This window comes from Dipodomys merriami, unplaced genomic scaffold, assembly GCF_024711535.1.
Source record: "Dipodomys merriami isolate MVZ:Mamm:240054 unplaced genomic scaffold, mDipMer1.0.p SCAF_19, whole genome shotgun sequence".
NCBI lineage: Eukaryota > Metazoa > Chordata > Mammalia > Rodentia > Heteromyidae > Dipodomys > Dipodomys merriami.
The window spans coordinates 17,219,021-17,241,495 of NW_027203270.1; the positions used below are offsets into that span (position 1 = coordinate 17,219,021).

At 53.6% G+C, this 22,475-nt stretch overlaps 1 protein-coding gene across 3 annotated transcripts in view; it reads right to left on the reverse strand.

Moving 5' to 3' along the window:
• Positions 1-2,367: 2,367 nt before the first annotated feature.
• Positions 2,368-22,475, reverse strand: part of Kcnj12 (potassium inwardly rectifying channel subfamily J member 12) — a 39,302-nt gene continuing 19,194 nt past the window's right edge. The window contains exons 1-3 of one of the 3 annotated variants that reach the window (XM_070027522.1): positions 17,532-17,598; positions 13,160-13,281; positions 2,368-6,989 (exon numbers count right to left, since the gene is read on the reverse strand). In XM_070027522.1, coding sequence (XP_069883623.1) covers positions 5,632-6,933 — 1,302 coding nt within the window. In that variant the 5' untranslated portion in view covers positions 6,934-6,989; positions 13,160-13,281; positions 17,532-17,598 and the 3' untranslated portion in view covers positions 2,368-5,631. Of the gene's footprint in view, positions 6,990-12,606; positions 12,641-13,159; positions 13,282-17,531; positions 17,599-22,475 lie in introns of those variants that run through there. The other 2 variants (XM_070027520.1, XM_070027523.1) reach the window with 2 other exon arrangements.

Genomic DNA, 22,475 nt, shown 5'->3' on the forward strand with positions numbered 1-22,475 from the left:
ACTCAGGGGAGAACTGGACCTAAAGGATGAGGAGCCACATTGGCTAAGATCTGAGAAAAAAAAAAATTATTGGACAGAGAAATCAGCACATACAAAGGTCCTGGGGTGGAGGAAATGTAGTGTGTTCAAGATACGAGCTGGAGGTAAGGAGCCTGGAACAGAAGCAAGGTCAGCTAGCAGGGAAGGCGGGAGCTACATGGGATAAGGTAGCCAGAAACAGTTGGAATTTTATTTTTATTTTATGGGGATTCATTCTGATTTTTCAGACCAGAATGGGTGCGGTGAGATGCTGTGTCCCCAGAGAACCCCTTCTTTTTTTTGTTTGTTTGTTTGTTTTTTTGCCGGTCATGAACTCTGGGCCTGGGCGCTGTCCCTCAGCTCTTCAGCTCAAGGCTAGCGCTCTACTACTTGAGCCACAGCGCCACTTCCAGCTTTTTCTGCTTATGTGGTGCTGAGGAATCGAACCCAGGGCCTCATGCATGCAAGGCAAGCACTCTACCACTGAGCCATCTTCCCAGCCCCCCCAGAGAACCCCTTCTTGCTGAGGAACAAATGGGCAGATCTGATCTGGCTGAGGCCTGGGGCCCCTGCTGCTGGAGATTTTCCGGAGGATAAAAGGCATGTGCCCAGGCAGACCCTCTGTGGGCTGCCCCTCTATTGGCTGTGATTCTGACTCCAGCTGTGTGGCCACTTGTGGGCAGAGGTCCCAGAAGCCCAATGCTCTGGAAATGTGGGGTGTGTGGGCCCATTGATCCAACGTGAAAGACAAAGGATAGTTTGGGGTTCCAGGCCTAATTGAGTCCCCATTTGATCCCAGTGAGTTTGGTCAGAGCTCCAGTGTGTCTTTAATTTCCTCTAAAACAGGGTAACATGGCCTCTTGGGCCTGCCTGGCCGGACATGCCCAGGACAGGCCTCCAGAACTCACACCTTCACCTTTAGCAGCGACCCAATCACACTTACCCCAATCCCACCTGTCCAAAAGCAGATTCTGAGTGGCTCTTTCCCCCCTGATGAGGCAGGACAGGCTGGTCTCCTGGCTAGACTCTGCCTCCTAGCTGTGACCCAGCCCACCATGTTCTCCAAGTACTTCAGCTAAGAAAAGATCCTTTTGTATTCTTTTCAACAAGTCTGCAAGGGGCCATTGTACTGGTTACCAATATACTCTTCACTGATGGGGAGACAGGCTAGAAGGGAAAGAAATCCACTCTAGGTCCCTCGGTAAGCCAGTAACCTGGGATCTCTGACCCAGGGCCCTTTGAGACGTCATCAGCACAGCCAGGAGAGAGAAGGAGAGACACAAGCTTTGGTGGCGAAATCTGAGCAATGGGTTGTTCCAACAGGGACTATATCTTCAAGCCCTTAGGGCCCAGACCTGCTGGCTGGTTCTGTGGGAAAGGCCTGGGGACAAAGCAGTGTAAACCCCCCAGTTGGCATGAATTTTGACATGAGTCTCAGGAGGGCACCAGGATTAGGGGAAGAGAGACTCCCACCGGACCAAACCACCAGCTCAGGGGGTCTTCCCTCCCTCCAGGTCTCACCAGAGGCAAGTTCTTCCAGGAAGACTCTGTGGCCTGAGCCTCCCCATCCCTCCACACCCTGAACTTCATATCACCTTTCCCAGTGAACCTCACCGACTTATCTGATCATCGGGGATCATGACCTAGAGCTGATGACTGGAGGAGTCCCCTGGGTCTTTGGCTAGGGAAAGAGGAGGGGGGTAGTTCAGGGTAAATGAAGGAATTCTCTCCCTAAAGACCTCAGCCAAGGGAGATCCCAGTCTGAGGCCTTGGGCACAATATAAGTCATTTTTCAGAAATGTGCCAGAAGAACCTCTGCCTTCCACCCGCTGCTCCAGCCCCACCTAACTTCATGTCATCTCAGCAGAAGATGATACCACAGAGCTTCTTCAGGCTCCTCCGCCTCTCTCCTTTCTTGCAGGGAACAGGGCTGCCCATCTCAAGGCCAGCCCTCCCAGATCTAAAGCTTTGAAGGATGCACAAAACTGCACAGGGAGGGAGGGAGAAAGGGAGGGAAGGATGGAAGGAAGGAAGGAAGGAAGGAAGGAAGGAAGGAAGGAAGGAAGGAAGGGGCAGGCACCAGCCAGCAATAATGAGGTAGCTGCCTGAGATCATTGTGCAGGCTGGAAAACCACCCTGGGGCTTGCAAGGGGCCTGCGTCTGTCCTTTTACCCCAATGATGCTACCATGTACCACTCTCTCCCTGAAGACTGGTCCTGAGAGCCCCTCAGGCCAGCATGCAGGAGCTGAGAAGCATGACCACTCAGCATGGGGCAGAGCCCGGCAGGCAACAGACAGACATCTTGACACAGTGGCACTCAAAGAGATCAAAATGCATTTAATGTGGTCTAGTCTCATCGCCTATGTCTTTAGATACTGCTAGGTATTGAAAATAACTTGAAAATTCTCCAGTTTCACCATTTAAAATAGATTTGACATTCTATCACCTCACGCAGGGCAGACACCCCATACAGGGGCCTCCCAACAGTGGCTCCTTCCCGCCCCTCCCCAGGCCCTCAGCTGGGCGGGGACCAGGCGGCACAGCACCAGCAAGGGCTTAGGGTGGTGCCCGGTTCTGAGTAACACACGGCACACCACCCCACTGACATTCACGTACACACACGCACCCCAGGACACACATACACACACATGCATGCACGCACACATGGACATGTATTCACACGGACACGCCTGTAGCCTCCAACACATGATCCAGGTGCAGGCATTCACCTTCACACAGGCACCCAACTGCTCACAGACTGTGATCAGGGCAGAAGGACAGGGAACCTTAAGTGGAACAGTATTCAGATCTGTGAAGGGAAGTCAAGCGTCCTTCTTATGGAAAATACATGCACACACGTGCGCACACACACATACACACACACACACACACACACACACACACCCATGGGTAGACATACACAAACCACCTATGTTCATACCTGTACATCTCACTCACACAAAGACAATCACGTGTGCACCTCTGTACACTCACGAGTGTGCATACCTCCCCTCCCAACGCACTCCCCAGGGGCCAGGTCTTCCTTTGCTCCTCCTAGTGGCCTCCAGTATCAGGTGCACTAAAGAGGGAGACTATTTTGGTCTTTAGCACAAGCAATAAATAAATAATAAATAAATAAATACAGGGAAGGAGAAAAAGAGGGCAGGAGAAATTTGAAAATGTAGCATCCGGCTGCCTTTGGCGAGAGATCAAAGGCAGCTTGCGCTCCAGCAAGGTCTGGGGACTGGAAGATGGGTGGGTGTAAGCCAGAGGCCAGCGTGCACCAGGCCACTGAGATGGTCTGGTGTGGGCTTTGGGGACCTGGAGTCCCAGGGCTCGCTCTGGACACAGAGAGTAGAAAGTTGTCCCACCGGCCCAGGAAGGGCAGAGAAAACCTGGGTCCCCTCACCCCCACCCAGTGAGCAGAGGCACCCTTGTCCCTCCCTGTCCCTGGGCCTGGCCATCTGACCAGGGACAGGCCACAGTGACTTCACCCCACACCCTGGGGCTAAGTTTGTGAGAGCCACCCAGACTTCAAGGACAAAGGCCAAGGAGCTGAGAGGCCTCCAACAGACCCTGAGAGGGAAGAGCTAGACCTTGGGCTAAGTCTTCTAGGCCAAGAATGAGGGTGGATTTGAGGCTACTGTGGGGACCTATAGTCAGGCCTACCCTAGAACCTCCTGCCCATGTGCCTTGCAGAGAGCTGACAGAGTCTAGAGGCCCTGTGGCCCCTGAGCCTCCAGGAAAGGGAAGATAGGAAAGGCAGGAGCCTCATCCCACACCCCTGCCTCTCCTTAACTCTAACTGCACCTCACCTACTCACTGCATGATTTTGCACATCCCCTTTCCCATCCTCTGCCTCAGTTTTCCCACTTGAGCCAGAAAGTCCTTGGTGGCCCCTGGTTCTGAGCTGCCATGAAGGCCCAGGTTGGGCTTTCCTAATCACTGTGGGCCAGCACAACCCGGTCCAGAGGGGACAAGATTTGCTTGGCAGCTGGGGCAAAAAGCCTGGCCCTTGCCAGCTACAGGAACAAGACAGGGCAGCAGAGTGGACACTCATGACAGAAGGGCCTCCAACATCTTCCTGATGAGGGTACCCACCTCAAAGCCTCCTGCCTGGCTATCATGCCCTCTGTGGTACCCAGTCCGGGGTGGGGTGGGGGAGAGGAAGAAGAAGGGGCCCAGCCTAAGGCCCCTGGAACTAACTCACTGTTTTGAGACTCCCCTAGTGATCTCAGAAGGAGGGAGAGGCTGATGATCCCTCTCTTCTCTTAGAAAGCTTTCCTCTGCCTTCCAGAAACAAGCCTGGTTGGGCTGGGCCTTCCTAGGCTTACCTGTACTGCCCCAGGTATAGGGGGGGAGGGGGAGACAGGCAGGAATGTAGCCATAAGTCAGGTGGATACCTTCCAAGGCACACACAGAGAGGGTGGTAGGGACTTCATGGGCAGGGGGGGGAAGGAGGGGGGAGGGGGGAGACAGCATGGGAGGAAGAGCAAGTCTGATCAAAACAGAAACAACTAGAACCAGACAACCCAGGGTCTCTAAGGCACAACTCCTGCTGTGGGTGCAATGGGGACGTCCAGCGGGGCTGACCCATACCTTCTGTGTGTGGAAACCTGCATCCCTTCCCAAGGATCATTCACTCCTGTGTTTCCAACCACCCCTCATGATGCGGGGGGCGAGGGAGGGGGGAGATGGGGGGGGAGGAAGGTGGAAGCCCTGGGCAGAAATGGAGAGAGAGGCAAACAGGAGCATGGGATGGGGGGAGTGGGCCCTGAAGAGCAGCTCCAAAACCCAGCCCTGAGACGCACCTCTGAGGTACAAAGTCAAACTCAAAAAGATCACATCCTTTCCTTCCTAGCCCTTACCCCCACCCCAGTGACATTCAAAAGCTTTTATTATGATCCTTCACATGGTTTCAGGTCTTCCATCCCAGACCACCTAATTCACCCCCTCAACATGATGAACCTTGGGGGATTCTAGCATACATAAAGGAGAGCTCAGACAAGTCTCAAGGGACCTTCTGGAACCTCCATCCAATTACTTACATTGCAGTAGACCCATGGAATCCTAATTGTCCTCCCCCTACCCCACAAAATAAAAAAAAAATTTTTTTTCAAAACATATGTTAGTTCATCTTGTTTGGTTTTTGGTAAACAGTCTTATCCAAGCTAAGGTTGGAAAAAAAAAAAAGCAGAAATCTTCTCCCCAAGTTAAAAACCAGCAAGGTGTGCATGTATGCACATGTGTGCGTGTGCACATGTGTACATGCACACGTGTACACACACACACACACCTGCTTCCAGGCAGACTGCACATCTATCTTCAAATAGAAATCCGTGGCTCCTATGGCCCATGATCCCAAGAAGCCACCTTCCTGCCCCTGTGGCCATGTTGGCTTCTGAAGCCAGGGGCTGCCCACCCTGGCCACCCGCTCTCCCGCCAACCTTCAAGACTACTGCAAAGAAACATAAAACGACTAAAACACTACTGAGTCTGCAACCTGGGGGTGGTGGGGGGGCACCTGCCCTGTTTTGCTCAAACCCTGAGCCCCAAAAGGATGTCGGTGCCTCTCCCTGTCAGAGTAGACGCTGCACCCAGACCAAGGGCACTCAGATCTCTGACTCCCTTCTGTAGGGCCGCTGCTCAAGGGCACCACCACCGGCCTGGAGTCTGTCAAAGTCATGCCGGGGTTGGGGACTGAGGCCGTCTCGACTTCGGCCATCCTGGTCTGCATCCACCTCATCCTCCTCGTCACGGCTCAGGAACGCCAGCTCATTCTCGTAGCAAAAGGAGTTGGCACTGGGCAGGAGAAACTTGTTCTCCACCAGGTCCTTGGCACTGCAGCGTGGCGTGGAGGGCACCTCGTAGGTCTTGTGGAAGTGTGAGTAGTCGATCTTGTATTGATTCTTCTCCTCAAAGAGCACTGGCTCAAAGCGGTGGCCCCAGAGGATCTCGTTGGCCAGGTAGGAGCTACGGGCCTGCGTGGTCATGGCCGTGGCCTCCACCATACCCTCCAGGATGACCACAATCTCAAAGTCATCCGTCTCCAAGTCCTGCCGGCTGATGCCGAACAGCGGGCTGGCCTCGTCGATCTCATGCAGGATGGTGATGGGTGACACGAGGAAGATACGGTCCAGACCCTTGTCAAAGCCCACATCGATATCGATCTGGTCCAGGGGGATGTACTCGCCCTCCTCGGTGACCCGGGGCTTGATGAGCTGGGCTCGTACGTGGGCCTCCACGATGTGGCTCTTGCGCAGGTTACCCACGCGCCACATGAGGCACAGCTTGCCATCACGCAGCGCCACCACGGCATTGTGACTGAACAGCAGCGTCTGTGCCCGCTTCTTGGGCCGCGCCATCTTGGCCATGATGGCACCGATCATGAAGGAATCGATGATGCAGCCCACGATGGACTGAGCCACCACCATGAACACGGCCACAGGGCACTCCTCTGTCACGCAGCGCAGCCCGTAGCCGATGGTGGTCTGTGTCTCAATGGAGAAGAGGAAGGCTGCCATGAAGCCGTGGACCTGCATCACGCAGGGGGTGCGGCCACGGCTCTCCGCAGGTTCCAGGTCGCCGTGGGCGACAGCGATTACCCAGAAGATGACCCCAAAGAGCAGCCAGGAGGCGAGGAAAGCCAGCGAGAAGATGAGCAGCATGTAGCGCCAGCGGATATCCACGCAGGTGGTGAACATGTCAGCCAGGTAGCGCTGCGATTTCTCATCCATGTTGGCGAACTCGATGTTACACTGGCCGTTCTTCTTGACAAAGCGGTTGCGGCACCGGCGCCGCGTGTGCACCTTGCCGTTGCCGAAGCCGTTGGCCCCCGACATGGTGACCAGGTGCAGCCCGTCCTCTTCCGAGGACACGATGCTGTAGGGATTGGCCCGGCTCGCTGCCGTCATCCCGGGGGTGGGGAGGCCCTGGCCCGCCCCCACGCTGGTTCCAGGGGAGGGGGCTCCTGCAACAGAGAAGACAAAGCAGGTCTGACCGGGCAGGTGGCTAGACCCACCTCCTCTGCCCACCCCGTGTGGGGACTGGCAGATGTTCCAGCCCCCCACTTACCCCACTCTGAGTCCCCATCATCCGGCCTACTCTAAGCCCACTGGCTCTACATTCCACCTTAGCACAGAAAACAGCCTCCCAGAAACTCCAGTCCCAACCCCGCATCACGACTCTTAACTCCTACACCAAAGGCTCAGTTTCCAAAAATCTATTGAGGATGGGACCCTTCGCCGGCCTCTGGGCCTCAGTTCCAGCCATCACCAGTCTGGCCCAGCGCAGGGGCTGCCTCAGCATCTTCCCTGTGTCCTCAGCGAGTCTATGGACGATCAGTCCAATTCTCTGCCTCCATTGCTCAAAGCCAGAAGACCCTGGAACCCACAGGGCCTGCACAGGGGGCTCTGTGACCCCTCGGACCTCACCTCCGAAGCTGTTCCTCCCTCCCCCAGCTGGAAGCCTCACTCCCAGACAGCCCCCCCTCCCCCGGCTGCCTTGCCTCTCTCAGGCAACATGGCTCAGTGCTGCCATCCTGCTGTGCCCATCCCTTCTGTCACTCCACAGCAAGGGCCTCGGGGGAAAATAACAATGGCAGTAATCCTGCAGACAGGGAGGCACTGGCTGCCATCCCCACAGAGACCCTCCAGCTCTCCGACAGCGGGGTGTTTTCTGTTGCTCACCGTTGGACTCTCAGGCCTGGAACTGGGCCTGCCAAGCCCCAGGCCCCTGTCACTTCAGACACCCGCACTTTACGCACAATGCTTACACATCTCACCTACAGCGCCCACTGGCACCCACCCATAGGCCACGGCTGTGACTTCCTTGTCAGGGATAGTCACGAAGGGTGGTTCTAGAATGGGTACCCTGACAGGAAACACAGGGATACCCTGACTGACCTCCTCCCTTCCTCAGCCCTTGGCTCACTCCAGGCTGCAGACAAGCCTGTCCACACATGTGCATACACACACACATACACACACACCAATACTCCTAGAGCAGGCCCTGTAGCCCAGCACCACAGCCAGTAAACAATCCCCAGTCATTCTCAGGATACAAGCCATGTGTCTTTCCCACTGCCCCATGGGCTCCATGCCCGCCTGTTGGTGCCAAGCTGAGCCAGGGGTCATGTTGCTGCCTGGCCCTATGGCCACAGGGCCATCTGGACTCCAGCCTGTCCCAGCCAGGCTGGGCTGGGCTGGAAGCAGTGAGAGAGCTGGAGCTGCTGACATGGCAGGACATTGAGGGGCTAGGCACACACCTCTCCACCTTGGGAAATCCAGAAACTGCCTCCCCACGCAGCCATACCACGAGGTGGGTGAGCCCTCCGTCAGCCACCTGCCACCATCTTACTGGGAAGACACTAAGGCCCCCAGGAGAAGGTCTTCAGGAGGCTGGGCACTCATGATGGCCCAGATGCCAGGCAGAACAGTCCGCAGATGCCAGCATCAGAGAGGGAGAAAAGAGGCTTGCCTAAGACCCCCCCCCTCCAGAAGAGGTGGCAGTGCCGGGTTCAGCCCTGATATATGGCTCCACTCCTGGCCACATCCACACTAGCCAGGCTCTTGGAGGCTCCTCTGATCCCAACACCTAGGCTCAGGTGAACATGGTGACAGGGCAGAGTGGGAGGCCTTCCCGGGGACTATGCCGTCGGTCACGGTACTACTGGGCCCTGCAGCCAGACAGGTACAAGACTCACAGCCTGGAGGCTTGAGAACCACAGAAAGAGCCATGGAGGCATGGCACATTGGGCCAGACACAACCCTCAATCATCCTCTAACAGCCTATGAAGGGCTCAGGGAGGTTACATGACTCCTTCCAAGCCACACAGCCACCAAGCAGGAGAATTGAGTAGATCCACACCACTTGAACTCAAGGCAAGGTTTCCCACTGTGGACCCCTGGCACTGCAGGGGGTCTCTGCCATCCTCCCCTACAACTGCTCTGCTGACCACCTCACCATGGGTCTGTGGAGCTGAGACCTGGGGCCGTAATGGTGGATGCTGCTTCTGCCTGGGCCAAGAAGCAGAGGACCGATGGGGTTGGGAAACCCAGGGGCCATGCTGGGAAGACAGCTCAGCCCTAGGTTCCTGGGCCCTCCAAGGAGAGGCAGCCAGGTTCAGGGCATTCAGACGCCGGTGAGAGCCCACCAGATCCCAGGGGCCAGGTTTGTGTGGCCGGGAGGCCTTGAGGGATGTCCAGCGGGTCATGGCTGCTCCTGGCTCACGTTCTGAGCAGCTCGAGGCCTGCAGGGAACAGAATCAAAAGAATCAAAGGCCAGAGAGCTTAGCCCAGCGCCCTGCTCCCAGCAGGCAGCCTCGAGCCTGGCCAGCTACCAGGCAGGTGAGGATGCTGCCGACTCTCCTCCCGGCTCTGCCAGGGCCAGTGCCTGGGACCCACCCAGGTAGTATCACTGAGGCCTGGAAACTCCTGCTTTTGTTCATGCCCCTCCCAAAACCACATGGAGAAAATCAGCGAGGTCAAGATCAGGCCTACTCCCCCATTTCTCAGAGCCGGAAAGTGACTCAGAAGAGCAACGAGAATGGCTCTGAGAAGAGCAATGTCACTTGTTCAAAAACACCCAGAAATGGAGTAACTGAGACAAGCTGTGGCCCTGGATGGCCCACTTTGCTCTGTATTTGTGTGTGTGTGTGTGTGTGTGTGTGTGTGTGTGTGTGTGTGTGTGTGTGTGTGTGTGTGTGAGTGAGAGAGAGAGAGAGAGAGAGAGAGCCCCCAAAAGTGTGCTGAAGCCCTCATTGGGTACTTGGTGAATGATTGCCACAAAGAAAGACCCAGAATAGGACTCCTCGTAGAAACTCAGCAGCACACACTCACCAAGTGTCCCACAAATGCTCCCATATAAACAGGCGTGGCCACACAGTGACACAACTGGGCAGTCTTTAAAGATCCCGAGAAATGTAGGACAGTGGCCTCAGCCAGTGAGCTGCCGCCCGTGTATCTCTTGCTCAGTGAGGTCCATGGGGTGAAATCAGATACGAAAAGGCATCAGAGAATTTGTTTGGAAGGCTCAGCCTTCCTCCTAAGTGGGGGGAAAAAAAATCAAAGCCAGACAGAGAAAAGAGACTTGTCCCAGCTCACAGAGCAATTCATAGAACAGGATGAGATACATAGACCAGGATGAGATGCTTCAGACAACAAGTAGAATCGCAATTAGAGGCCCAGGTCAGCCAGCAGGGGTCCCAGGCATAGCAAGGTGGAAATGGAGGGAGGCACCGGGGTACACTACCTGAGCTGGACAAGGCCACTCAACACCGTACAGGGCTGAATGGGCAGCAGAGGGCACAGACCCAGCAGGAGGTAACAAAGCTGTCCCTGTACCTTCAGGCTTGGAACCCACTTCCTGCCAGCCCCGGCACCTGCAGACACAGCCTCCCGGCATCCGGCGAGCTTGGAGCACTGGCCAGGGCCTGGGCTGGAGCTTTTAGAGAGGACACCAGATGGCAGCTACCACCTGACCCAGGGTGGGGCCTGGGAGTCACTAGGAGGTGCCTCCGGATGCAGCAGGACACCCCATGCCCAGTCCCTGAGGCTCCGGGCACCTCAGGTTTCAGTAACATCCGGGAGGAGTCAGGACTTGGGCCTACATTTCCAGATGCCAAAAACATCCTGTCTGGGAGGAGCGATGAAGGGGGGGCCCACAGCTCACACAAAGACATGGGCTCTGGAAGGGGAACACCGCAGAAGAACTCCCCGCGCTGGGGCCCTTAGGAAGCAAGACCCCTCCAGAGCCACAAACCTTGTCATCAAAATATTCAGAGAGCTACCACCCGCCAGTACTCCTAAAAGGCTAAAAATAAGCTCATTCACTCAATCCCTATAATAACACTGTGGTCACCTATTGCTCCCCTTTCCAGTGAGGAAACTGAAGTTCAGAAAGTTCCAGTCACTTGCCAAGAACCACACAGGCTTTAAGGAGCGGAGCGTCCAATCCAGGAGTTGGGGAGGAACCAACTCGCATTACCACAGGCCCTGATACCCTGTTCTGGTCAGTCCTCCAGGCCTATGCAATCCCAGTTGGTGATATCAGACATACTAACGTCAAAACTGGCCCTAAAAAGGACCCCCACCAGCACTGACCATTTGCCCTTATATGCAAGGTATAGGAACAAAGAACCACTACTTTCTGATTAAGCCCCAACATCAGAAGGCTCCTTAGATCTCTGTGCAGGGAGAGACAGTGTACTCCTATGCTTGTGTCATGGCAGACATCATTAAGCAATTGCAGAGCTTCTTTCCACTGCATCTGAGGAGGGTTGCAAAATCTTTCCTAATCCACTCATTGTCTATCAATCTGCTTATCAGGAGCAGCTCCAAGAGGGCTGCCTCACTTACAAAGGAAGGACAAGGCCAAGCAAGCAAGCTAAAGGTTTAGCATTCTGTCTCCTACAAGGCCCTGCCCAGAGAATGAATCCACATCAAGGCCAAGATGGCCTTACAGAGGCAATAAGGTGCAGCATTCCTGGTGCCTGTCTGGGCAGTGTCAAGAGCTGGAGAATCAGGCAGTAGGCTAGAATTTCCTGATCGGAGCTGATCGTAGGTGTGGAGGGAGAGGGAGAGTTGGGAAAGCAGACATTTCTGGAAAAATAATCTTTCATTCCCAATTGGCTTCCTAGTCTAGACAGCCTGGCCAGGTCCTCAATCCCTGGTCTTGTGCTCACCCTCAAACTACAAACATTTGGGGGTCAATGCAGTAAGGCTTCCTTGCTAGGTTAAAGGACAGAAACAACAACCATACATTGGGACATGTTAGGGAGGGAATGGCTGGTGCCGCTTTCTCACCCTGAGCCCTCACTGTTTCAGGGCCCACCCACCCCAATTCCAACAGCCAACACCAGCCTCTCTTTGGCAAAAAGCTCTCTCTAGGGGCTGGGAAGGTGGCTCAGTGGTAGAGCGCTTGCCTTGCATGCCTGAGGCCCTGGGTTCAGTTCCTCAGCACCATATAAGCAAAAAGAAAAAAGCCAAAAGTGGTGCTGTGGCTCAAGTGGTAGAGCGCTAGCCTTGAGCTGAAGAGCTGAGGGACAGCGCCCAGGCCCAGAGTTCAGGCCCCACGACCGGACCCAAAACAAACAAACAAACAAACTCTCTCCAGCTCATCAGAGCAGGCGCTGCGTGAGTACAGGGAATGCTGGGGAGCAAATGCCACCAGAATCAAGTGGACAAATGCCCCCTGGCTCCTTTTGCCCCTGGATGGAATGACACTGAGGGGTACATTCCATGCCATCTCCCTGGCTACCCCAACTGGGTCTGGCTCATTTTCCCCAGCCGTAACCCTATCAACAACATGCACTTTCTCAGGCTCTTGTCTTCCTGTCTCACTTGTCATCCTTTCTGGTATTTCCTGGATTCACCTCCCACTAAACTACCAGCACGGGTCCTTAAGTCTCCTGCTCTTCCTCACGGAGCCTCAGATGGCCTCTCCTCCACAAAGGTTGCTGAACCACAGCTCCCCTTTCTCCTTCTCCTCCTCCTCCTCCCTTTCTTCTTTCTTGAAGCTTTTTTGGATTCTCTAGCCCTAGGATCTTCCAGAAGCTTTTCTCTACCTTTCATGAGAGTCAGTCTCACCTCAGCAGCCCAGAGAGGCTGGTACAGGCCCTAGTACAAAGGTAGCACAGAAAATGCTCCCTGCCCAGATGAGAGAATGAAGGCATGAGCAGTGAGTGAATAGAGGGATGGATGAGGCTGTGATGGAGCCCTGAGTGAAGAGACAGATATATGCGCAGGTGGGTGGTCAAACAGATGGATGGATAAATGGGGCTGGCAGTTGGGTAGGTGGACAGAAAGAGGTGACCAGATAATAGATGGGTTGGGTGGGTGGAGGTTGGGTGGGTGGATGGATGGTTGAGCAGATGAATGGGTAGGAAAATGAGTAACCAATGGATGGGATGGGCAAGCGGATAGATTAAGTGAGTGGGTGGATATATAGATGGATGGATGGCTGGTTGAGTGAGTAGATGACCAGGTAGATGGGTGGATAGGTGGATAGGTGGTAGATGGATGGACAAATGGGTGAGTGAATGGGCAGAAGAGATAGATGAATGGGAGCTGGAGGCATCAGTGAACATTCAGTGACTGGACAATGAACTGGACAGGTGCACAGCAGTAACCTCAGTCTTACCTCTCGAATTCTATCTTCTAAGTAATGGTGCTGAGCTGGCAGGTGACTATCCACAAAGCTGAATTAGCAGCTGCTGCCATCTCCCAGTCACCAGCTGGGGAGGGTCCAGTCACTAGAAGATCCTAAAGTGAAGAGACCAAATCAAGTCACTGCAGACATTGCTGCTCTCATTGGGGGCTCAGAACTTTCCACATGAAGCTACATTTCTGCTGGAGGGCCTCCAGCAGGTACCTGTGAGGTGCTACACCTTTGCACTGTCTCGAGCCCTGTCCGTGACAACCACTCTGAACCAGACCATGGGAGAAGACAAGTCTTTAGAGAAAACAACAGCTGGCAATTATTAGGACTGACTTCCTGCTGGAAAGTGTGGCTGGGGTTTTATACACATCATCTTACCTACTCTGCATAACCCTACAAGGTGGGAACCATTACTGTTCCCACTCTAGAGAAGCAAGTGATGTGGTTTTCTCCTAGAGTCACAAAGATCTCAGGCACACTATGCCAAGCTGTCCCAAAGCCATATGTGGACAGTTGGATGGACAGATAAGTGGATGGACGTGTGAAGGGGTAGAAGGATAGATGGCTGGCTAGCTGGATGGATGGACTGATGGGTGGACAGTTGTTGGGTGGACAGATAATATGTATGTATGTATGATGGATGGATAGATGGATGGATGGATGGATGGATAAGTGCAAATATGGGCCAATGGGTGGATAGGTAGATGGATAGATGGATGGATGAATAATGGATGGACAAGTGAGTGGGTAGATGGATGATGGACAGACAAGTGGGTGGGTGGATGGATGGATGATGGATAGATGGATGTACAGGTAGATAAGTGGGTTGGAGGGTCAAGGGATAAAGTGAGATAGATGAACAAACAGATGAATGAATGGGGCAGTAGATATCCACACAGATAGGTAGACATCAGTAACTTGGCAGGGACTTGCCTTGAGCACACACATAACCTTTAGGGCATCTACAAACCCCCCAAATCAATATTTCCATCTGTCAAGGTATATGAGTATCAGGGCAGAACATACTGAGAAGGGGTTCTCTGAAATTCCAGAGGCCAGCTGCCCAGAAGTGCTTCTCATCTTTTCTATCTCCCAGTCCACAGGGCCCCTTCTTTTCCAGGGGTACGCCCTACTCTGGCTTGTCACATTGCCATACTGGCTTTTCTGGCTGGAATTAAGGAGAATGATTGGTGAATCATCCCCACATCATTAGCCTCTGGGGCAGCAACAGTGGCTACTTCAGAGGTGTAGATGCATGGGTTTGAATCCCAGGTCTGCCCCTCACAAGCTGTGTGACTGAGGGTGAGTCACTTCCCCTCTGTAATCCTCCCCAATCCTCAGCCCCCTGCAGCCCCACCCTTACCATCCCCTGAACAGCTGCTCTGGGCCCCCGCTTGTCCCTCAGCCCCTTCACTCTCAAAACTTATCAGGAAATTGAGGCCCAGGGAATCTCACCACAAACGAACACCACACAGCTGAGACGCCCCATAGCAAGGACTTGAACCCAGGTTTCTAGTCTCAGCTTTCCCATTAATGAGCCCCGATGGGGAAATTAAGGCTAAGAGAGGCAAAGCCATTTGCCTCTGCTCACCTAGAGTTAAATCTCTGTGCACTGAAGGTGGGATGATGCCACAGGCTGGGGAGACCAAAGAAGGGTCAGGAGGTCAGGAGAAGAGAGGGTGACAGATGTGGACTCCTGCCCTAGCCGCTTCCTGTGGGTCCATGGGTCTGCCCTAGGCTCTCTAAGCTTCATTCCTGACTCCCTATTTCCTGGAACACTCCCCAGACCTACAAATCCAGCCCTAATTTGCTCTCCTGTGATTAGCTCCATTCTCCACGGAGGAAAACGGAGGCTGAGAGTAGAAAAGTGACTCATCACAGTCAAAGAGCCAATGAGTGGTGGACCAGAGATGATAACTCAGGTCTCTGGATATCTTATTCCGGGGCCCCTCATCACACACACACACACACACACACACACACACACACACACACACACACACACACACACACACACACACACACACACACACACACACACACACACACACACACTTCTTCAGTGGTCATCTCAGTTCAACACGTAAGTTGACCCTCCCACATCATGGAAGGCTTTGCTGGCGCCGGATCTCACCTTCCCACATGGGAGGGCCGGGGTGGGGGACAGTGCTCCCTCAGTCAGACAGGCCAAACTGGACCACAGTTCCAGCTAGGGAGGGTAGAGCTTCACCAACTCAAGACTCTCCCCAGTACCAAACCTGGCAGTCAAGGCTAAGCCTGAAATTCCCTGGGGGTGGGGGGAGGAGGAGGGGGGAGCAGGTACTTCCCGTTCCTGAGGCTCAGCTTCCTCCTCTGAAAAGTGGGGATGGTAACACCTGCCCCGCTCCAGCGGATGTGCCCATGATACTAAATGTGGTGACAGAGTTGTGGGTCCGGCACAGAGCCAAGGGAGGGTGGGGCTCCCCCCCAGCTCCCCAGGGTTCTTCCCTAGGCTCAGAACAAGCTGCAACACAGGGGAGCCCTCATACACCTCAGAAGACTGTCTGTGGAGGAAATCAAGTTCTGTCTCTTGTGTCTGGCACACAGCAGACATACAGAAAATGTGGGTGATTCCCCAGCTTTCTGCAGGATGTGGGAAGAGGGGTTCAGTGTGTGACACCCCACTTGGGCAGCTGAGAGCTGGAAGGGGAGTTGGTGTGTGCTTGGCTTCCCTTCAGAATACCCCAGCAGCTCTGTACGGTGGAGACATGGCTGTGACAAACGATGTCCAGAAACACTGGCTGCAGAAACTTCTAGTGGTCCTATGTCCTATGGCCTGAAGACAACTCAGAGATAGTCTGTGCCAGAGGCTATGAGAAACATAGAGAGTGTGTGTGTCCTGAGGTGAGAGGCTGTGACCCTGCCAGGGTGGACAACAGGCACCCCAGGGTATGTAACGAGGTATTTTTATCTTGAGAACATCCCTTGCGGAGGGGGGTGGGGTAGGGAGGAGGGAGACAGGGTGTCCCTGGCCCAAGGCTCCTGGGAGTAACAGAGGACAGAGGCCTCTCCACACCTTCTGACAGGACAGTCACTGCAGCTAGTGCCCACTGAGGACTTTGTTGAGTCCCAGAACAGAGGCCACCCGCAGGGTCTTAGCTTTCCTGAGTCCTCAGCTTGGCTCTGACTTGCGGTGTGAGGTGGGGCAGGTCTGTGACCCTCCTTCATAGGACTCCCTGCCCTGCCCTGCCCTGCCTTGCCCTTCAGAGCTAGGGAAACGGCAAGATCCAAGCCACAGCAGAGCTCTGGGGGCTACAAGTGAGGGGCAAGCCCAAAAGGAGTAGTTACAAAGCTCCCTGGAAGACTATCAGTGAGCAGAGACAGCACAGTCTGAGACAGACAGACAGACAGCATGTAGAAAAAGCCAAGAGCAGCGCAGGGGCTGTGGAATGACTTGACACTCTCCAAGTCCCACAAATACGGAATCAGATCTGGGCTTAGCTCCCCTCACCTCTATTGTCTATAAACCAGGGCATGGTGCCCCTTCCAAGCCTCCATCTCAGCATCCTAAGGGACTTGGGGCTGGGAGATTGTGTATAGAGACAAGGAGGGGTACACCCTCATCGTCCTGATAATGGGAAAGGTAATATGTTCTCAGTGCATAAAGTATACAGGCCCTACGTCCTAGGTTCCATTGACAGGTAAAAGAAACTGAGGTTCAAGAAAGTCTTGGATATCATATTCACTAGCCTAGACTTGATCTCAAAGGCAAGATGGCTTGGATTCACATTTTGTCTCTGTCTCCGCCTGTGTGGTCTAGGGCAAGTCACAACCTCACTGAACCTTAAATATAAAGACCTGCAACACAAGAGAAATACCTCATGGGGTTGTGATGGCTATTCTTTTTTCTTTTTTTTCTGGTTTTTTTTCTTGGTTGTGGGGCCTGAACTCTGGGCCTGGGCACTGTCCCTCAGCTCTTCAGCTCAAGGCTAGCACTCTACCACTTGAGCCACAGTGCCACATCCAGCTTTTTTTGCTTATGTGGTGCTGAGAAATCGAACCCAGGGCCTCATGCATGCAAGGCAAGCGCTCTACCACTGAGCAACTTTCCCAGCCCCTGTGATGGGTTTTCAGTGAGTTACAATAAGTTCCTTTCTCCCCCGCCCCCCAACTTCCCCTACCCCCATCCCATTACATCTCTGACCTCTGCCTTACTTCAGAGAAGGCTCACAGGCCCCAGTAGGACCTCGGCTGGACTCTACTCCCAAACAAGTAAGGAAAAGAAACAGACAGGCATGGGAACAAGGCGCTAATACCACTGCCCCCCCTGTCCCTACTTGCCCCCCTTACCCCCCCCCCCCACACACACACACACCTAGCCCTGACTGGGCTTATTCTTCAGAAAGATGCCAGTTTCCTTCCTGGCCAGCAGGGGGCTCCACACCCAGTCCAGGGGTAGGGAAGATCATCTGGCCCTCTCTCTGTTGATCTGCTGGGAGAGTCAGAGACTGGGCTTGAGTTTTTCTTCCTCAAGTGGCCTGAGGATACAGCAGAGCCCTGACCCCTTCTGCCCGAATATGGCTGGAAAACAAAAGCACAGACCGCAAGACCCCTCTTTCAGTCCCTAGGTCCCAGGACAGCTGCCCAGGCTAAAAGGCAAAATGAAGTTGCTTATGCCAAAGTTCCATGCCAAGTTCCAAGTAAGACTGAACTGTTTATCTGACTTCCAAAAAACCAGAAGAAATGAAAGATGAAGCCACATTTTCCAAAAGGGAAATCAGTTTCAACAAGCATGATAATAAAGGTTCTGTCTCCCTCCTTCCACCAAAAAAAAAAAGGTTACCTGGGTAACTCGATGCTAACTAAGCAGTTATTTTTCTATGTTCTGACTCCCTGTCCTCCCTCACTAGGAAATCACTTTGAAGGAACCAAGCTCTTTCTGTTTCCTTCTGCTTTCTCCAGCCTTTTTCCGTTTATAAAACCAATCTTCTTTTCCCAGCTCATCACAACACTTACTCTATGTTAGGGAACACAGTGTTGCTTGATTCTAGAATCAAAAATAAAAGCAAGAAGGTGGTAGAGCACCTGTCTCGCAAGCATGAGACCCTGAGTTCAAAACCCTAGTACCACCAGGAGCTGATGGTTCATGCTTATAATCCCAGCTACTCAAGGAAACTAAGATCTAAGTATTGTGGTTCAAAGCTAACCCTGGCAGACAAATCCGTGAGAGATGTATCTCCAATTAACCAGCAAAAAGCCAGAATTGAAGCCATGTCTCAAATAGTAGAGTGCCAGCTGTGAGAAAAAAAAATGCTAAAGCAAGAGCTCAACAGCCCGAAAATCAGCACAAAAATAAAATTAAAAAAGAGAAAGAAAAGAAAATGGAGCTAGGTAACTTAAGGGAACGGGTAGTGTTAGGAGAGATGGGAGAGAAAGATGGAAGGGGTGACATTGATCAAAATGCATTGCACACATAAACTGACATGTTGAGTTGAATCACCTTTGTCCAACTACGCAAAGATAATTTTTAAAAATAGCAATTAAAAAAATAAACCCAGTACCGCCAAAATAAAATTAATTAAAACATAAAGCCAAGAAAGATCTTTAAATTAATACAAGTTTTTTTTCCCCGCTGACAGATCTGATGATCAATGAAAAGACTTGAAGGACACTTGCTCGAACCCTCCAAGACTCCTTGAGGGTCACAGAAACAGGGCTTCCTCAATCAGATCCCAGGAGGATTGTAACTCAGTCTGTAAACTTGAGGTACGAGAAACAGCACCTTGCCTCCCCCAGCCTCCCCGGAGACAGCCGCCATACAACTCCCTCTGCAAGGATGGAGGGAGGGGACCAGTGGCAGGGCTGGCTCCCCCCCCCCACTGCCAGGCACTAGGACCAGGCCATGGCTGAGGCTGCATCTGCCCCTCACCCCACTCCCCCACCTCAAATGCAGCTGGCATTTGAGCAGCCTCCTCTGCAGGCCCCAATGGCTGAGGCGTTCCTCAGGCAGCAGCCAGCTAATTACTATATCACACATTGGAAGATACTGTTTTGATAAGTAGCGCCACGTTTCTGGTTTCCTTTGTAGTCCTAAGTGGGTTCTCTCATGCATGCAAAAATGTCACTCTGAGAAAGTGAATGGCTCGGGCATCTAGGGCTGCCGCAGCTAAGCCTGCTGTGAAGAGGAAGGTGGGGGGGGGGGGAGTAGAGTAGAACAGGACCCATCCATGAAGCATCAGGCAGCCTGGGCCCCTTGTCCATTCATCCATTGACTCCTTCACTCAACTATTCATGCTGCATGTATCTTCTGTGAGCATTGGCTCTGTGCAGGTGTGGGCTGATTAGAGAGGAAGCCTCTGACCTTTGCTGCTCCTAATAGGCATGGAAATGGACATGCTAGAATAAATACAGAAGATAGAAGCAGCAGGAGACATTGTCTCCCAGGGAGGTAAGATTTAGGATTGGCTGGAGAGAGAGCCAGGAAGCAGAGCTCCAGGCTGAGGATGGAGCCTGGCACAAAGGCCCTGAGGCCAGGATGAGAGACTAGAACAAGAAGGCAGATCAGAGGCCGGAGCAGAGCCAGCCCTTAGCCTTGCCCCCGCCCCCTCCCTCCACCCTCCCACCACCAGGATGCTACTGGATGCCCTGCACACCTTTGGTCTCCCAACTGAAATCCCTAGTGGGCAGAGTTTGGGAGTCCTTCCTGGGTTAGTAGCCCAGGTCACGAAGGGAAATTGAGGCATTTCCCAAAAGGAAGCAAAGGGGTACGAGTACCATCAGCCTTCCAGGCATTGCATTACTTGACTTAATCCTAGGTAGAGAACAACTAACGGCCCCCACTTCAAAAATGAGCGGCACCCCACAGCTCCCCAGAGGTGGCTCTGGCAGCACAGCTACTTTCCAGGGACCTGACTTCAACCCTGTGCCTGTTTCCCCGACCCCTTATAATTTGGTCTGCACAGAAATCCCAGCCCCAGGCCTGCATGAGGGCCACCTCCTCCAGGCAGCCTTCTCGTACTACATGCAGCCCAATCCTTGGGTTACAGCTAACTGGTACTGCAGGAGTCAGGGGCTGCCAAGAGCCCGAGCTACTATCTGAGCTAGTGTCCGCATCCTGTTGGGCTCCTGACCCTCACTGTGTGACTTCAAGCTGCTGTCCCCCTGTAAGCCTGGCCCTACAAGGACAGGGAAGAGGACAGTTTGGGGTGCAGGGGTGTAACCAGCAAGTCTGAACTGCTACAGCAGGGGCAGCCACTGAGAGCTCCAGGAAAAGCTTGCGCCCGCCTGGCTCTGGAATGGAGGAGCATTCATTTTGTGTCTACTGTGCGCCCCTCATTTTGTACCGTGTGTGTGTGTGTGTGTGTGTGTGTGTGTGTGTGTGTGTGTGTGTGTGTGTGTGTGCCTCTCAACAACTCAGTAAGATACCTCCCAGCTCCAAGAGTTAGAAACAGGTTCAGAAAAAGACTCCAGCTGGGGCAACACAGCCAGCCAGTACCTGGGGGGCTGGGCTCTACAGGGTGGAATTATGAATTGTCCCTCCACCCTCCCATCAACACCCACCCGCAGGACAGAGGCTGGGCTGGAGCTGTTGATGCTTTCTACAAGTGATCCTGGCTTCCATCTGCTCTAGCCTGCACTGTCTCTCCCTTATTTGATTGATCCTTGCCTCTCTCTCCACATTCGTAAAATGGGCCTGAGCATATTGCTCCCTGTCACAGCTATTGAGGGATTAGCAGCATAGCTCTATGCTAAGTGTCCAGGTCTAGTACACATAGGCATCACACATACGCATACAGTAGGCAACACACACACACACACACACACACACACACACACACACACCTGGCCCCAAGCACCAGTGTTGCTTGCTGGCAAGCTTCCATGTATGGGCATGGACACACAGCTTGGGGTGCAGTGCATGCTCTTTGAAGTCTTGCCCCAGAAGCAGATCTTGAGTCAAGGACTTGGGAGCAGAGAGATGATGGGGAAGCACACATAGGAGACAGGAAACAGTAAAGGATGCCAGCCAATCGTGCAGACATTGATCACTGAGCCACTGCTATGGCCACTCATCTCCAGGCTTCAAGGGTCAAGATGCCCCTTGGAGGGACCCCCTGGGATGGCTGGGGCTGCAGTCTGACCTAGTGTCCGTCCCTGTTGGTTACTTCAATCTGTCATTCATACAGGCAGCTCAAATGCCACAGGCAGTGCTGCACAGAGCCTTGATCAGTTGAACGCCCAGTGGGCCAACAACTCTCGCCTCTCACGCAGGTCATGTATCTGAGTGTGCAGCTGTGCACCACACACCTGCCATCTGCCTGCCTGTGTGTCCATGTGCAGAAGACAGGGGCCTGTGCCTCTCCAAGCGTGGTGCTATGAACTGGGGTTGGGTAGGAGAACCCTCCATGTATCTGTTCTTGCACATATGTCCACAGGATAGGCATGCACAAACCAGTGTGTCCTGTGCACACACTGGAGTCCCTCACCCAGCCCACCACAGGGTGACAGAGATGGTCTGGTCACCTTGGCAACGGGGCAGGAGCTGGCTAGTCTGGGACAGCCTTGGTTCAAAAGAAGAGAGAGAGAAAAAAAAAAAAACAAGCACTGAACACAAAGAGACTGGATGAAGAAAGGAGCAGGGAGGGGGTGAGCCTCACCCGAGCTCCAATCATGGCTCCGGACCCCTTGTAACCTGCCCAGCCCTGCCCTAGCTAAAGGTCCATTCACAGACACAGACCCTAGGCCAAGCAAAGCAGGCTGTAATCCCCCGAGTCTGGGTCCCTTCAGAGGACAGTCAGCAGGAGATGAGCATCCTCAGAGGAGTGAGTGACACTGTTCCCAGGGTCACCAAACCCCAGACATGGGCACCCCAGACACTAGGCACTCTGCACACCCAGGCAGCCTGGGCCACGCCCACACACAGAAGTCACCCTCTCTGGACAATTAAGGCATTAATTGCACATGCTGCCCATAGCCAGTGCATTAGGCCAGATCATGCGGTGATTTATTCACGAGCTCCCATCTCCCGCTTGTCCCCACGGCCAGCTCATAGCCTCAGTTGCCTTTGCCGGTGGAGGAGGGCAGGAGGGAGGGCCCGACCCACAGACGCTTTCCTATCCGTGCTGGAAAACATTGCATGCTATTTATATTCCATCAGACAAGAGTGCTCGGGATGAAACCTCCGGCGGTCCGCTCCCCGCAGGCAGCAGGAGCTGCAACCCCCACTCGGGCGGTGGCTGCAAGTGGACCAGTGCTCAGGCTGGAGAAGCTGAGCTTCCTGTGTGGTTTGGGGTGGCCCTTGCATGACAGCTGCAGCTGG